Genomic DNA, 15314 nt, shown 5'->3' on the forward strand with positions numbered 1-15314 from the left:
ATTCTTCCAAGCTACACAGGAAGTGGATTGGACTGTGAAAGACCAACCCAAATTGTGTTTGCATTTTGACAAATTTGTAAGGCAGTACAATATCCCAGAGAGGAGGTCAGGTCTCCTGCTCCCCTGGTGCATTCACTATAGCTGCCCAATTTCCCTGCTTTTTAAAGTTTGATAGAAATATCTGATGGCTATAGGTACGTTTTTAAACCACAAGGGATTTTTTTTTTTGCCTGTTAGTGAATTTCTCTAGTTTTTAATCCAGGAGGTAAGAAATGGGATCCTGTGCAAGTTTGGTGAGAATGGATGGATCGTTTGCATGCTTATTGAGTTCAGTGGGATTTACTCCTCTGCAGTCATGCTTAGCATAGGTGAAACTGACCACGGGGAGGTGAAGAAGAGGAAGGAAGGGCTGGAGTGGGCAGGGGAGGAGGAAGAAGGGGGAGGGGAGGGGAGGAAGAAGGGAGAAGGAGGGGAGAAGACAGGAGAAAGGCAGATCTGATCATTTGCATATTTATTGAGTTCAATGGGATTACTCCTGTGTAATCATGGTTAGAATAGATAAAACTGACCATGGAGGGGGGAGAGGGAGGGGAGGTTAGATCATTTGCAAGTTTTTTGAGTTCAGTGGGATTTACTCCTGTGCAATCATGCTTAGGATAGGTGAAACTGACCTGGTCAAGGGGCAGAGAGGGGTGGAGGAGGGCAGGGAGGGGAGGAGATTGGGTGGGCGGGCCCTGGGCAGAGGGGAAGCCTCTTTCCTTTACAAAAGGAAAACATGGTAAACAGTATCATTCTTTTTCAGCATTTTCCCCACCTTTTTATTCTACAACAAGCACATGTGATCTCCCACCCAAATTTAAACCAAAGCTATCACTGGCCACATCCACTCCCGACCTTTATTTCACTTTAGAGAGTCATGGCTTCTCCCAAAATGCCCTGTTCCCCACACAGAGCTTCAGTCAGAGCGGCTGACTGTTAAACCACTCTGTCCACTGGAGTTCTGTTGGGGGAATAGGAGTCTCCTCTCAGCACCCTTCACCAACTACACGTCCCAGGATTCTTTGGGGGAAGCCATGACTGTCTCAAGTGAAATAAAGGTCTGTTGTAGGTGTGGCCCCCTGATTAGCCAAGCCAAGCTGCTGTGAATCTGACTTTTAGAACACTGACTGTTAGTTCTTACTGAGCATGCCTGGGGTTATCATTGACTCCAATGCTACATTTCTTAAGTTAATTAAAAATCAGCCAGGCATTTCTTAAACTTAAACTGCAGAAGATGAAGATCGGAGTATGGGGCAAGGTCAGTAATAGGATTACAGGTACTCTGTGAACATGGCTGATTTTTAATTAATTTCAGCACGTTATGAGAACTCTGACAGAAAAAAGTCCAACAGGGTTCTGTTGGTTTTTTTACACTTTGAACTCTTGATTCTCTCTGACGGTTTTGTGTATCACTATGAAAAGTTAGAGGGTTTTTAAGCAAGCATTTCTGAGTTCAGGACTAAGTTTTATAAGGTTTTGTTTTGAAATGAGCTTATGGCAAGCATCAGAATGGCATGGGGGGTATTTTCAATTTTACATTGCGGTATGGAAAAAATCCAGCCATTCTCGTGGCTGAATTTAGAGTGGAAAATGCATCAGAACAACATATTTTGATCTTGCAAATTTAGAATAGAGCTCAAATTACAAAGTTTCAAATTAGAATTTGAAAAGAATTTCTTGAAGTTGTGAATGAATTGAATTCAAATGGCTGCTTGCACAAGTAGAAGGCACTCACAGAAAGGTCTTCACTGAATGCTCTCCAGCTCCGGCTGGCTCCGGCTGTGGCACGTTCCACACCATTCCCTAACCCTCAGAGTGGTTCAAGGGGCTACAACAAGAAGGCAGGAAAGTCATATGCCACCAACTGAATTCAACCTATGGCTGCTAGGGTCACACCAACTGTATTAATTTTTTTTTTAGCATTTAAATCCATTCTTTTTATTTACTGTGTCTATCATTATGGCTGCTATACTGTAAGGCAGTCTTTGCCAACCTGGTGTCTTCCAGGCATTCTGGACTACAACTCGCATCAGCCCCTGCCAGCATGCTGGCAGAGGCTGATGGAACTTGAAGTCCAGAACATCTGGAGGACACCAGGTTGGTAATGGCTGCTCTAAAGCTCATGAACATTGTAGTCCCGCACTAAGCAGTTGCAATGATAGCCTCGCCTGCTGTCAGCATGTGGCCCTCAACAGATTACCCCAAGGCAGGGGTGGCGAACCTTTGGCACTTCAGATGTTGCTGAACCACAACTCCCGTCATCCCTGCCCATTGGCCATGCTTGCTGGGGATGATGGGAATTGTAGTTCAGCAATATCTGGAGTGCCAAAGGTTTGCCACCCATGCCCCAAGGTAATGTGGCCCTCAGCCTTACAGAAAATATTTAAAGTATTTTTCACTGTGTTAAAAAATGGAACAACTTGACTCTAATGATTTCTAGCTTTGGCCATACTGATTAATTGTAGAGTTGTTGAAGACACAGAGGGGAAAGCATACAAATGTCAGTGACAAGTGAATTCAAGTGGCAAGTAACATGTTTATATATGTATCCCACTTCAGTGTGTGTGTGGCTCCAAATGGCTAGATAAATAATTGAACTCAATGGGTTTGACTTCTTAGTAGATGTGACTGTGCATTGGCTAAATACAAACAAATGTAATGGCTGCCATGGTAGGCTTTGGTTTTAACAATGCCATTTCAGTACAATTTTTGGAAGAAAATGTTCTCTACGCAAAGTTGATGTCATGCATACAGTGTAAGTTTGGTTAACTGGGAGTCTGATGACTTTCAAGACCAGGCTTTTATGTTCACTCACAGTGTAGCCATAAAAATCAGTAAGTTATAGAACCACTTTATTTTGAGGGGAAATATGTTATTGTTCCTTTTCTGAACTATTTGAAAATGAAAAATAAAACTAAAAAAAAAAAAAGAACCACTCTGTTTTAAATATTTGTGACGTGCTCAGTTGCATAAGTGTACATCTGTAGGGTTTTGCTTTTTTGGAATATCAGTTTTAAATTGACTTGATACGGATTGGTTTACCTAGGTTGTTGTCTTCCAGGTATTTCAATTTATTGTAGACATGCAACACTAATAAGCATTTTATTATATTTAGAAGCAGGTGGCAAAAAGTTAAAGAGCACAGTCCAGAGAAGCACAGAAACTGGGTTGGCTGTAGAGATGAGAAACTGGATGACACGCCAAGCCAGCCGGGAATCCACAGATGGCAGCATGAACAGTTACAGCTCTGAGGGGAAGTAAGTCTAAGATGTTTGTTATAAAGTTCTGAACTTAGGAAAGAAATAAAGGTTCACTGATTCTTCCCACACACACACACACAATATTCATTATGCTGGACTTCAGTGTGGTTTGCCCTCCTCTTCTATTGGGGGAATGCACATAATGGAAGCCCACCTGGTATATAGTTACATAGTTAATATATGTAGCCTGTGTAGACCCTGCGGCTCTCTAGATCAGCCTTTCCCAACCAGTGTGCCTCCAGATGTTGTTGGACCACAACTACCATCAGCCTCAGCCAGCATTGCCAATGGTCAGGAAGATGGGAGTTGTGGTCCAACAACATCTGGAGGCATTGAACTCCAATTCCCAACCAGCATGACCAGTAGTCAGGGATGAAGGGAGTTGTAGTCCAGCAATATCTGGAGGACCATGGGTTCCTCACTCCTGATTTATACGAAGAACAAAACAAGTTAATTGGAAACAAAAGTTATAGAGACTCCATGGAAGTACCTTAAGGGTTTTTCAACATGTTTTAGGATTAAGATAGTATGGCTTGGGCCTACATTTTTAAAGACCATAGGTATAATTCAGATCATATCTAATATACATGTTCTATTAAAAAATGCAATGTTCATTCTTAAACATTGGATACTACTGTTTGACTAATAAATAAATGATGAATGGGGTTAGTGACTTATACAGCACAATCCTATGTGTGTTTATTTAAAAGTAAATCCCCGCTGTGTTCAATGGGACTTACATATGTATATGATTGCAACCTTAACCTTTTTTTTACTGTGAATGATTCTGATTCTGTTTACTTTTAAATTAAGTCTAAACATTTTTGATAGGGCTTATTTCCATGTGAATCTGCTTTAAGATGTCAGCCTTGAACTTCAGTCTAGAGATTATATGTAAACAAATCACAGAATTCACAGAAGCTGATTGGCATGTAATGCAATAGGATATGTGGTGCTAGGGTGGTTTTTTTTAACTTTTCACAAGTGGTTTGTAGCAAGCAAGCATGCGCTTACACACGCGTGCACACACATGCATATATATAAAATACTAGCCCCTGTCACCCAGGGATGAGTATCGCTCAATATTTTTTGTCCTATGAATTCTTTTGCTTGTTTTCATTAGACAGAATCCCAAGAATCCCTTGGCCAATTGAATGGCAGCCAGGTTTCTGCCAGTCTCCCCAATCCAGCTGCCTTTTCCTATGCCACAATACACACCATTCCTGAGAGTACTGTAACTCTCATAAGCAGTGTTTTGAAGGTGTGTGGGACCGCAAGGGGACAAAGGCGGTAAAGGAAGAAAGACCTGTGCAAGTAGAATTCTGCTTGCAGTTCTTCAGCTAAGTATTTTATAATTGCCCACAACTCTTGACTCTCCCTCTAAAGCCTGTGACTATATAAAAAGATATTAATGCACAAGCACAGTAATAATTAATAACAATTAATAACAATTTAAAAATCCATGTCCTGCTCTTCCTCCCAAAGGGAGTTTAAAAAAAAAAAAAACATGCTTGTACTTATTCTATTAGGTTTTGTAATAGTTTACTTAGTCAAACAATGTTGCTAAAGTGGTTTAGGATGCAAAAATAAGTGGAGATATTTGTAAAGTTTGCACATGATAGCTTCCATAGTTCAGATTATGCATATGCTTGCTACTATTGAGAAGGAAAGGGGTAGATTCTCAGTCTCGAGTCATCAGACTGACCAACTGAAAACCACAGAGTTCTTTCCCTATAGGACACATGTACAGATTAAGTATAGTGAAAGCATTGCACAGCACCAGAAACAGATTTTTTAACAAGAGAAAAGTAGTATGAAAAAAATCTTGTCAAGTGGCCTTATTTGAAAACCTCACACATCAAATTAAAAGAAAAGGAGAAGCAAAAGCTTTTTTGCCTCATAGAAAGATTTCATTTTGTTCCCAAACATTATTCAACCCTACATCTTCTGAAGGATATTTCTTTAAAATTTTGGAACAGAGATTAAACCGTAGTTGAGAAATTCATTGCTCCACCTTCATAAGGAGATAAATGGATTTCAAATTAGCCACCACAAATGTCCTAATTCCCCCATTTGAAAAGAAAATGAAACACTTTCCAAAAAATGTTATGTCCTCTGGCTGAATGTAGAATAATTGGTGCAAGATAATACCTACAAGCTGTGTAACTGATGTACTGTTTTGTAGTTGTATTTGTTAACAATTATATACAAAAATGTAGCGAAACGTACTCTTGGTGGTTCAAATAAAGCATGACAGCTTTATTCAGTGTGGTACTTTGTGTGAGTATGCTTCCAAGTTACATATATATGTTGGCTTAGCCACCTTAAGCAGTATTCTGTTGGGAAGGCATGATATAAATATTCTTCCTGGACTGGGATAGTCTGACCTCAGTTGTCCATGCTCTAGTGACCTCCCACTTCTCCTTAACACTATTTGTCAACATGTCTACATAAGTGGATGTGCTGTTGTTGGTCAGGTTCTTTAAAATCAAAATCTACAGATGGTATTATTCTTGAGAAAAAAATATTTTTTTAAAATTGATTTTTCCCATTAGTTTGATCTTTCCTGGTGTGCGGTTGGCTGCAGACAGCCAGTTCAGTGACTTTCTGGATGGACTTGGTCCTGCACAGCTTGTCGGTCGCCAAACCCTGGCAACCCCAGCAATGGGTAAGAAATGCTACAGTTTGGTTACAGTATAGATAGAACACAACAAGTTAAATTAGGCAATAACAATTGTATAGACCTTAGACTTGCTGGATCAATTTGAGATTAGTTCAGGTTTGAAGAAGTTAAACTTCTCACAGGGAGCCATGGGTGATGACAACTTATGAAAACTAAACTTGGATGGAATATATGATCTACATTATTTTGCTCACCTGTTCTGTTCCAACTTCCTGCTGTGACAATGCTCATTTACCTTTTTTTAAAAGCAGTTCTGTCCCATTGTGAAAAGCAGCGTTTCTATTGCAAAGTTAGCTATTGGCAGTGCTCACAATAGAGAACATCCCTTCTCATCCATAAACTAGGGTTTGCCATTAGTGTCCCCAGAAGTAGAAGTTCTGTCATGTTTCCACCCTTCTAAGGAACATTTTGAACCCCTGGTATTGAGATAACACTAGGCTAGCAGCTAACTAGGCAATATAAGATCTCCCATGAAGGAATTGAACCTGCCTGAGCTTATTGTTGATTCTGATAGATTTTACCCTGACAACAAAGTATTTAAGGAAAAGCACTTGAGAAAAGGTGTTTATAAAAACCAGTTTACTTCAAAATATCAGATAACAAGATATGGTAGAGAGAATAGAACATAGACACAAAGCACACATCAGTGGTAGATGGAATAAACAAAGACACAGTCACATTTGAAAAGCTTACTAAGAATTCATAAGGAGCTTTGCCTTTCAAAGTCTTACTGAATGATGTTTTTGGGCTGTCCCAGTGGGGGAGAGGAGAAGCCAGGCGGAGTTTTCCTGACACTAAGTCAAGAAATATCTATACCCTTAAACGCATGAGGATTGCTAATGATATCTAACTTAAATGGGTCCTTGAGAAGCACTATTTAACAATGGAGTTATTTAACCCTGATTATAAATTGCACAGCATGCAAAATATTTTGAACTCAAGAAAACCAATAAAAAATTAGCTAGGCATCATAACTTTTGAGAGGTATGTCCTCAACAACATCAGTTGTGTTAGTAAGTAAAGGGAATAACAGCTGAAGCTGGACTTCCTATTAGCCTGCAGATTAGGCTTGGCTTTGGGGAAATATATCCACTGCTATACATTATTTATAATGCAGATTTAAAATTTGTTGGTCCGTACCATACAGGATGCTGATAATGAATAAAGAGCTATTTACCCTTTATGTTTGTATGACTGCAATTTTTTGGAAATATTTCTCATTCATTTCAGTTTAATATAACTTAAATGCAATATTTGGATTTTCTTTTCCTCTTCAGGTGATATCCAGGTTGGAATGATGGACAAAAAGGGACAATTGGAGGTGGAAATAATACGAGCCCGAGGTCTTGTTGTAAAACCAGGTTCAAAGACACTGCCAGGTAAGAGAAATACACTTAAATCCCATAACTGAGCATGCTGTGAGCACACGAGCAGTCTGGTTCAGAAACTATTTTAGCCTCAGGCCACATTTATGGAGCTCTCTTTATGGTATGGGTTATTAGATTTTTTAAAAAGCTAATTGAACCTTCCAGCTTCTCCAGTATATGAATTTCATGTATTACATTACATAAAGTTTTTAACTATGTAACTAACACTGATGTACTTATTATTCAGTCTGTGTACCCAGTGAGCAAACATATGGCAGGTCTTACTGTTATGGGCTGGGATTATTTCCTAGGAGACTAGCTGTGGTCCAGAGATTTAGCAGCAGGGTGACGTCTGGGAGAAAGTCTTTGCTCTTCTTGTGCCTCCTGCATCAACCACCAAGCCAGAGGCTGTGAGTGTCAGCAAGAGCAGCCCAGGGAAAAAGCCCTGGCCTGTGAGGCAGCCATTTCCAGGCCAGGCAATTCAGCTGCAGGAGTTAGGGGAGACTTATATACATTCCCCACCTCACAGTAACTCTTGTCTATTTTATTGGCTTTTTAATAAATGGTAGACTACCTCTACAACGTCTGGTACTACGCAGGATCTAAATAACTCCAGATAAATTAATATTAGTATTCTTAGGCTGATATACACAGGTATACTCAGAGTAGACCCACTGAAGTCAACATGAGTCCATTTATTTCATTGGTTCTACTCTGAGTATGTTGAATGTTGGATTAGTGGGGAAAGTGCTATTGTACTCATATTCTGCTGCAGGCCTGGTTGGCCTCTGTGAAAACAGGAGGCTAGAATTGATGAGGGCTGCTCTTCAACGTTCTTACGTTATAGATATCACCCTGTAGGGCAATGGCTGTAAATCAGTGGTGGAGCATCTGCTTTGAATGCAGAAGGTCCCGGGTTCAGTCCCCAGCAATTCCAGGTAGGGCTGTGAGTGTCTGCTGGCCGGAACCTTGGAGTGCCACTGCTAGTTAGCAGAGACAATACTGCCCTAGATGGACCAGCGGTCTGACTTGGTGTAAGGCAGCTTCCTATGTTCATATGAATCTAGAACTTCAACAACTATTAATTGGCCACCTGTCAGTACTGGAAATCACAACAAACTAGCCTTAAAATATGTTCTCCCCCCCCCCCCGGTTTCCTTTATTGTACCATGAAGCAATGGTGTCGTTTTTTGAAAATCAGATTTACTTCATAATGTGCACAGTGCTAAGGGATGGGGAGAAATGAGCAGAGAACAAGTGTCTCCTTGGAAGTGAATGCTCATAAATGCGATGTATGAAAATGAATTTAATTAAAGTATTTATCAGTTAAGTGTCAGGATTTTGCATATGGTGCTAAAACAGTGTACCTAATGTGCAAAGCTGGTGACTAAGATCTTTATATTTTTCTCCCCAAAGCACCATATGTAAAGGTGTATCTATTAGAAAATGGAGTCTGCATAGCCAAAAAGAAGACAAAGGTGGCAAGAAAAACGCTGGAACCTCTCTACCAGCAGCTGTTGTCATTTGAAGAGAGTCCTCAAGGGAAAGTTTTACAGGTAATTTGCACCCATAACCATACAAAAAAAGTCCTTCCATTTCAGCATCTTTAACTGAATAAAAAGACTGATTGCTCCCTTATGCTGCTTTCTCACATAGCAATCTCTTAAACTCTCTACTATTCTATCTGCACATTAGTATGTACCTGCAACACTAATTTTGAATTGTATCCCAGTTTGCTACCACAACAAATCTTTAAGAGCAAATAACCAGTCAATGAATAATCAATAGTAAGTGCTATCATTCTTTTTGTTTTATTTTTTTTCTGGACTGCCTTCAAGTTGATTCCGACTTATGGCGACCCTATGAATAGGGTTTTCATGGTAAGCCATGTTCAGAGGGGGTTTACCATTGCTTTCCTCTGAGGCTGAGAGGCAGTGACTGGCCGAAGGTCATCCAGTGAGCTTCATGGCTGTGTGGGGATTTGAACCCTGGTCTCCCAGGTCGTAGTCCAACACCTTCTATCATAATTATAAAAGGAATATCCTGCCAGGCACCTTCTCAATTCCACCTAGTGCTGTGTATTCTATGAACTCCAGTGGAAAGGGGATTTGAAGAATATCAGAAATTTAAAAACTGTAGCAAAATTTACATTTGTTCCCAAAACAGATTGATCAAAGTATGATCACGAACTGGTCTCTAGAAATGGCAGAAAATATTAAGGCTCTAATCCTGTGAGTGCTTAGATTATATTAGATGTCTTATTTTTATCCAGTAAGTACTGGTTATTTGTATACCAATAAGACACTCAACGTGACTTGCAAAATTAAAAGAATAAAACAGTTAAAATATTAGAAAATAGACAGTCATCATAAAACAGAACAATTGGAAACAGCAGCAATTAAATCCAACTTCAGAACTGCAGATTTAAAGTCAAACAGCATGGTGGCAGATAACTCACAAACCAAAGACACGCTGAATTTTGTGGCACTTCCAGGTAAGCATTCATGTGGTATAAATTATAAACAGTAAAGAGAGGGGTTGGATTCTGCAAACTCAGCTCTGAAGGAGTCTAAACCCTAGTTTGTCCATGAGGTAGTATACAAGTGAGCATCTGAGGCCATTCTTACAACAAGCTGGAGAGCTACCAGAAGTTGCCTCTGATGGATGTTAAGGGACCTCAGTCAGAATATAAAAATAGGAAAAGCCCCAGAATATAATAAAAGCACATAGATGTATACTCAGAATGATTAGGATTCAAATCCAGGTTTAAAGTTTCTTGATCCTGCTTGCTGTGTCTGAGTGGGATCACTATTTGTCAAATCGTTCAACTTAGGAGACAGTGAGATTCTGAAGCTTCCATTGGTTGATTCTAGATCATCCTCTTAGTTGTCGTAAAGAATCCACTTACTTCCCCTCCTCCTGAAATCTGTTTCTTCTTTTTAATTCAACAGATTATCGTTTGGGGAGACTATGGACGTATGGATCACAAATCCTTTATGGGAGTGGCACAGATACTTTTAGACGAACTGGACCTGTCCAATATGGTGATTGGCTGGTTCAAACTTTTCCCCCCTTCATCCCTAGTAGATCCAACTTTGGCCCCTCTTACAAGAAGGGCATCCCAGTCGTCTCTTGAAAGTTCAACAGGACCTTCTTACGCACGCTCATAGCAGCTGTGAAACTGTTGTCATAGCAACCAGCGTTACAAAAAAAATTAACAGGTCGCAAACCCTGGTAACACTGCATGCTTAATGTTGTGTCTTCGGAGCCTGTTTCTAGGGCTATAAAGCGATCCTGTGTTCTCAGAGGAAGTTGCACACATTGTGCTCTAAAGGAAGTCCTCAGGTGAAGGAGTGAAGCTGGAAAGAACTGAATGATTTGGAATTCAGTGACACTCAAGTTTTAGTCCAATCTGAAGCCATGGATTAAACTAAAAGAATCAATCTGTCTCATGCAACAAGAATCCCTTTCAATGGCACATCTATTTTCTTGCTCCCTTTTCTTTATCTGCCCCTTCTCCCTGCCCCCACCCAAGCCTGGTTATGCCACAGAAATATGGAACTACCCAAAGAAGCCATGCCACAAGTCATCAGAAGAAGGGAAGGAAAGAGGGCCACTACAGGAAAGCCAGCGGCCACAGCAGTTATTTACAGCAGAGGAAATTTGCCTTATCAGAAAGGTTGAAGGCTTCTAGCAGCACGCTTCCTAACTTCAGCTACTGCTGGAATCAAATCCAGTGTGTGGACTCTGAAAAATAAAATTCTGTGGCTATACTGTACTGTATGAAATTAAAGAATCTTTTTTGCATGGACACAGATTATGCTGAACACTTAAATTATTTTCTTGGGGCTGCAACTTGCAAAAAAAGAATAAATCAGCCATTTTCAACAATTTATATTATTTTTAAAAAATAAATTTCACTAGTGCATGGTTTTAAAAGGGAGAGAATGCAACAGGGTGATAAGACACACCAAGTTTATCATTCTTTAAACCAATCATGGTCTGTGTTTTTGCAGACAGAAATGAAAAATAAATAATTTCTAGCAAATATTTAAAATTATGTTTATGTGACAAGAAATAAGTGTAATATATTAAATTTATTTAAATGTAAAAGGTACAAGCCTTGTAAAGTTCAACAATATGTGCAAATTGTATACTTTTCCCTTCTTGTCTACACCTCCCTCCTTTTGCTCTCTAATTCCCTTCCTACCCTCCCAGGATGATCGCTATACTCTGAAACCGCTACTTTTTGACTTATTACTCTCATGCTTCATATTGGTTCAGGATTGCAGATGATTCTGCATTTCTGAAATCTTTGAGAGGAAAAAAATATTGTTTAAGAACTTTTTTCAAGCATGTTGAGAAGAATTTTGCAACATGGCTTGGGGAGTACATTACAATAATTCAGCATGTATTTGATAACAAATTTGAACTTTTTGCAGTTTATTGTACAGTGCATGGAAACTTATTTTCTTTTTTCTCACCTTCAAATTACATTCTACAGCAAAATACTGGAATCATGTGGCCATTTGTAAAATGTCTTCAATAAATTTGTTTTCAGCACCAGCATCATTCATTCAAAGGTTGAATTATAATTTCTGGGTGGTCTTAAAGAAGTAAGTCTTGCTAAATATCAGCATCTTATAATTTGCACTGAGTCTAAACAAATTCCTACCCATTTAGGGTCACAATAAATAGCAATTGAGCTGTTCTGTTCAGTTTTTATAAACTATGTGATGGCAAATTAATTAATATGAGCCTGACATTAAAAGTCACAATCTGAAGTGCAATCCTGCATCTGTCTTTAAGTTAGTAGTATTTACACACCCCAAGAGATGGCAGGATTTCATATGTAGATGTTTAAATGCCTTAAATAAAGTACATGTAATTTACTAATTATTAACACCATCACCAAGAGCCTAAATGCAAATATCACAGGTGTTTGAAGAAACAAACACACCTGTGTATCGTAATTTAGTACCGCTAGAAGGGTGAAGTATTCTAAGTCCAGATCTCTTATTATTTCATGAAGAAAGGGAATGTAACTTGTTAATGTTCAAGTCCTTTTTTCTATGTCTTTCAATGCCTTTAATACATGCCTATTGTTTAATGTTGAAGCATTGCAATAATATTTGAAGATACAATATGTTCAAATTAAGGCCATGGACGCAAGTACCCTGATTTTGTATGAAAAATCTGTAGTGCTGTCCCAAAATGTTCATGCGTCATAGGACAGCAAAAACAACAATAAGTATCCATTCTAATGCCTTTTATGTGGTGCAATTTGGCTTAAATCAAAATTATAAGCACAGTCCATTAAGTATGTCCAGGAACCATGCACAAACACCATTGAAAGAGATGCTAAAATGCCTGGGGAATTGCAGCCGTACAGCAATCTAGCATTCAATCTGTGCCCTAGTAGTAAGAAATGTGGTATGGAGCTGCTCCTCTTCTGAAATGATTGAGGAAGCTCTTGCTGGTGGGAGTTCCAAGTGCATGCAGAGCTCTTTCATCTATCAGAAATTATTAGAGAAGAAAGATCCCCCCCCCCCCAGCAGCAAGGTTGCGGGTAGTATTAAAGAAGGTTGATAAGCTCCGTTGTCTAAATTATTTCAGTCACCTGTCTGGCAACCCATGAATACAAAAGACATACCTTTGCATTATCCCTTAGGAGTAAATTCAGTTTTTTTAGACATATGACTCTGTTCCTGATACTGTGACATGCAGTCAATGCATTCTTTTATGCATATTCCTATTATAAAATTATTTCTATTTGAGACAAGAAGGATATGACCGTATGGAAAGTCTGTACATACTTGGTCATTATGCAGTATTTATTTTAAAAGTTGATTGTATTTTTTAAAATGTTCACATGTCTGCAACTCCTGATTTAGTCATGTAAATAGCACTCTTCCAGTGACCACAGCTGTCTTGTACATAGTCTGTTTTAAAAGAAAAAGGAATTGAAGTTTGGGGAGAAAAGGGCAGATTAGGCCTGTTAATGAACACCAACTAATGTAAATCAAATTCATTCTGGTGATGGTATTTAACACTTTAAATAAAACATTTTCTTTACAGAATTTGTACGTGATTATTTTTCTCATATTTTTCTCAAAAAGGCATTGATGATCTTGGAAAACTAAAGAACAAAGATTTCAAATCTGCCAGGAACATTTCCTGTGCAAGGCCCATTGAAGTGAATGGGAACACTGATGTCCTCTCACACAATTCTTATCTCTATAGAGCTTGTGAAGTAGAAAATCCTTTGGTATTCATACTTTTTGGTTTTCAGAGGTTGTTCCAAAGTTATCGGTCTTGAAATATTATCAGCATGTGTTGTACGTGCGATGGTTGGTGATTTCGCAGTCACATGTAATAGTTTCTTCAAAGTACAGACAACTACAGATTAGTCTCGGAAATAATGATTTAGTGATGTGAAAGACTCATTAAATAAAATCAAAACTGATTTCTAATGTTTACAGCTTAATAACTCTATGCCTTAATGGCACTTTCCCTCACTAAGTTTCATAGGGTCGCCATGAGTTGTAATTGACTTGAAGGCATATAACAAAATTCTATAAGCATATTTGTGCAATAATTGGGATAACTAAACAGCGTACACAGAAAGAACAAAGGAGCTGATTAAAAACGTCCATGGCTGTCAAACCAGCTAGAGACTTTCACAGTTAGATGAAGATCAAGTTTTTAATGTAAATTAGTGTAAAGTGTAAATTTACACATTGTGATGCAGCATATGTGACAAGCAGAATACATAATCCAGCCTACCTAGAAAGTCACTGTGCAGTGTGAGTTGTCAGTGTTTTAAGAACGTGTAGTAATTTTGTTTTGGTTCTATTCAAGCAGCAGCCTTCCTATTTAGCTTTCTGCCTGCTGTATCATACTGTGTCATGCATAAAACGCAGTTATCTAGAGCAATGCATTTGGGTATTTGGCAGTTCCTGCTATTCCTACTTCAGCTGCATTTCTAGATGAATTCTTACGCTGAACTGCTAACTTTGCAGCTTAAGTATCTAGGATAGATCAGCAAGGATTTGTGCTGTTCAGTATTTTTTCTTTTTTGCTATATGCTTGAGCTATAGTCAAAGATCAACCTGTGATCTTGTATGGAAATGCTGGCACACACTATAGTGTAACATGTCAGAATAATGACCCATATCAGATGGTGAGCCACTTCCTACACCCTTAGGAGCCCAACCACACTACCAAGAGGCCCTAATTCAATGCTACACTTAGGGTTGTGTTCATCTAAATACTTAGGCTACTTTGCATATTTCAATACATTTGCACATCACTTTTCTATAGAAAGTATTCAAAGTGGTAACAAGCTCCTTATAACAAAGTCTAAAGTACAAACCTTTTTTCTTGAAGGCAACAAATCAGCTGACTCACCCCAGAGCAGCAGGTAGACTTGCTTTTGTTTGACCATGTGTTGTTGCCTGTGAGTGCTCCTGGCTTGTTTGGTATCTCACAGTGCCAGTACAGATATATTGAACAAGGATGGCTGCTCCAAGTCTCACACCTCTCCTAAACAAAGCAGCTCTTCCCTTTACGAAATACAGAGTCACTAAGGTCACAGAGAGCACCAAGGCTCTGTGGTAAAGTGCATGCAACAGCATGGGAAGAGTTAAGAGTTAATAACTGCAGGAGGGAGGGATTTCCTATCCAAAGGCAACATGGGAAGAACTAGAAACCCTGGTTGTTTTTTGTGTTATAAGACAGCCCCAACAGTTGTCACAGAAACCTACCTTGAGTCCTGTTTTGGGACACCCAGCACTTTTTTTGGCAGCTCTACAAGTAGAGCTATCTCCACTGTCCGAGGAAGTATGCCTCTAAATACCAGTTGCTGGGAATCGCAAGTGGGAAGAGTGCTGGTGCGCTTAGGTCCTGCTTGCAGGCTTCTGATAGGTATCTAGTTGGCCACTGTGAGAACAAGAAGCTGGACTG

General features: G+C 39.2%; 1 protein-coding gene across 1 annotated transcript in view; it reads left to right on the forward strand.

Moving 5' to 3' along the window:
• Window positions 1-11918, forward strand: part of RIMS2 (regulating synaptic membrane exocytosis 2) — a 374923-nt gene extending 363005 nt beyond the window's left edge. Inside the window, 5 exon segments of the mRNA XM_061611686.1 lie at window positions 3155-3296; window positions 5855-5967; window positions 7260-7361; window positions 8766-8905; window positions 10301-11918. Coding sequence (XP_061467670.1) covers window positions 3155-3296; window positions 5855-5967; window positions 7260-7361; window positions 8766-8905; window positions 10301-10519 — 716 coding nt within the window. The 3' untranslated portion in view covers window positions 10520-11918.
• Window positions 11919-15314: the final 3396 nt, after the last annotated feature.

Source organism: Rhineura floridana, chromosome 1, assembly GCF_030035675.1.
Source record: "Rhineura floridana isolate rRhiFlo1 chromosome 1, rRhiFlo1.hap2, whole genome shotgun sequence".
NCBI lineage: Eukaryota > Metazoa > Chordata > Lepidosauria > Squamata > Rhineuridae > Rhineura > Rhineura floridana.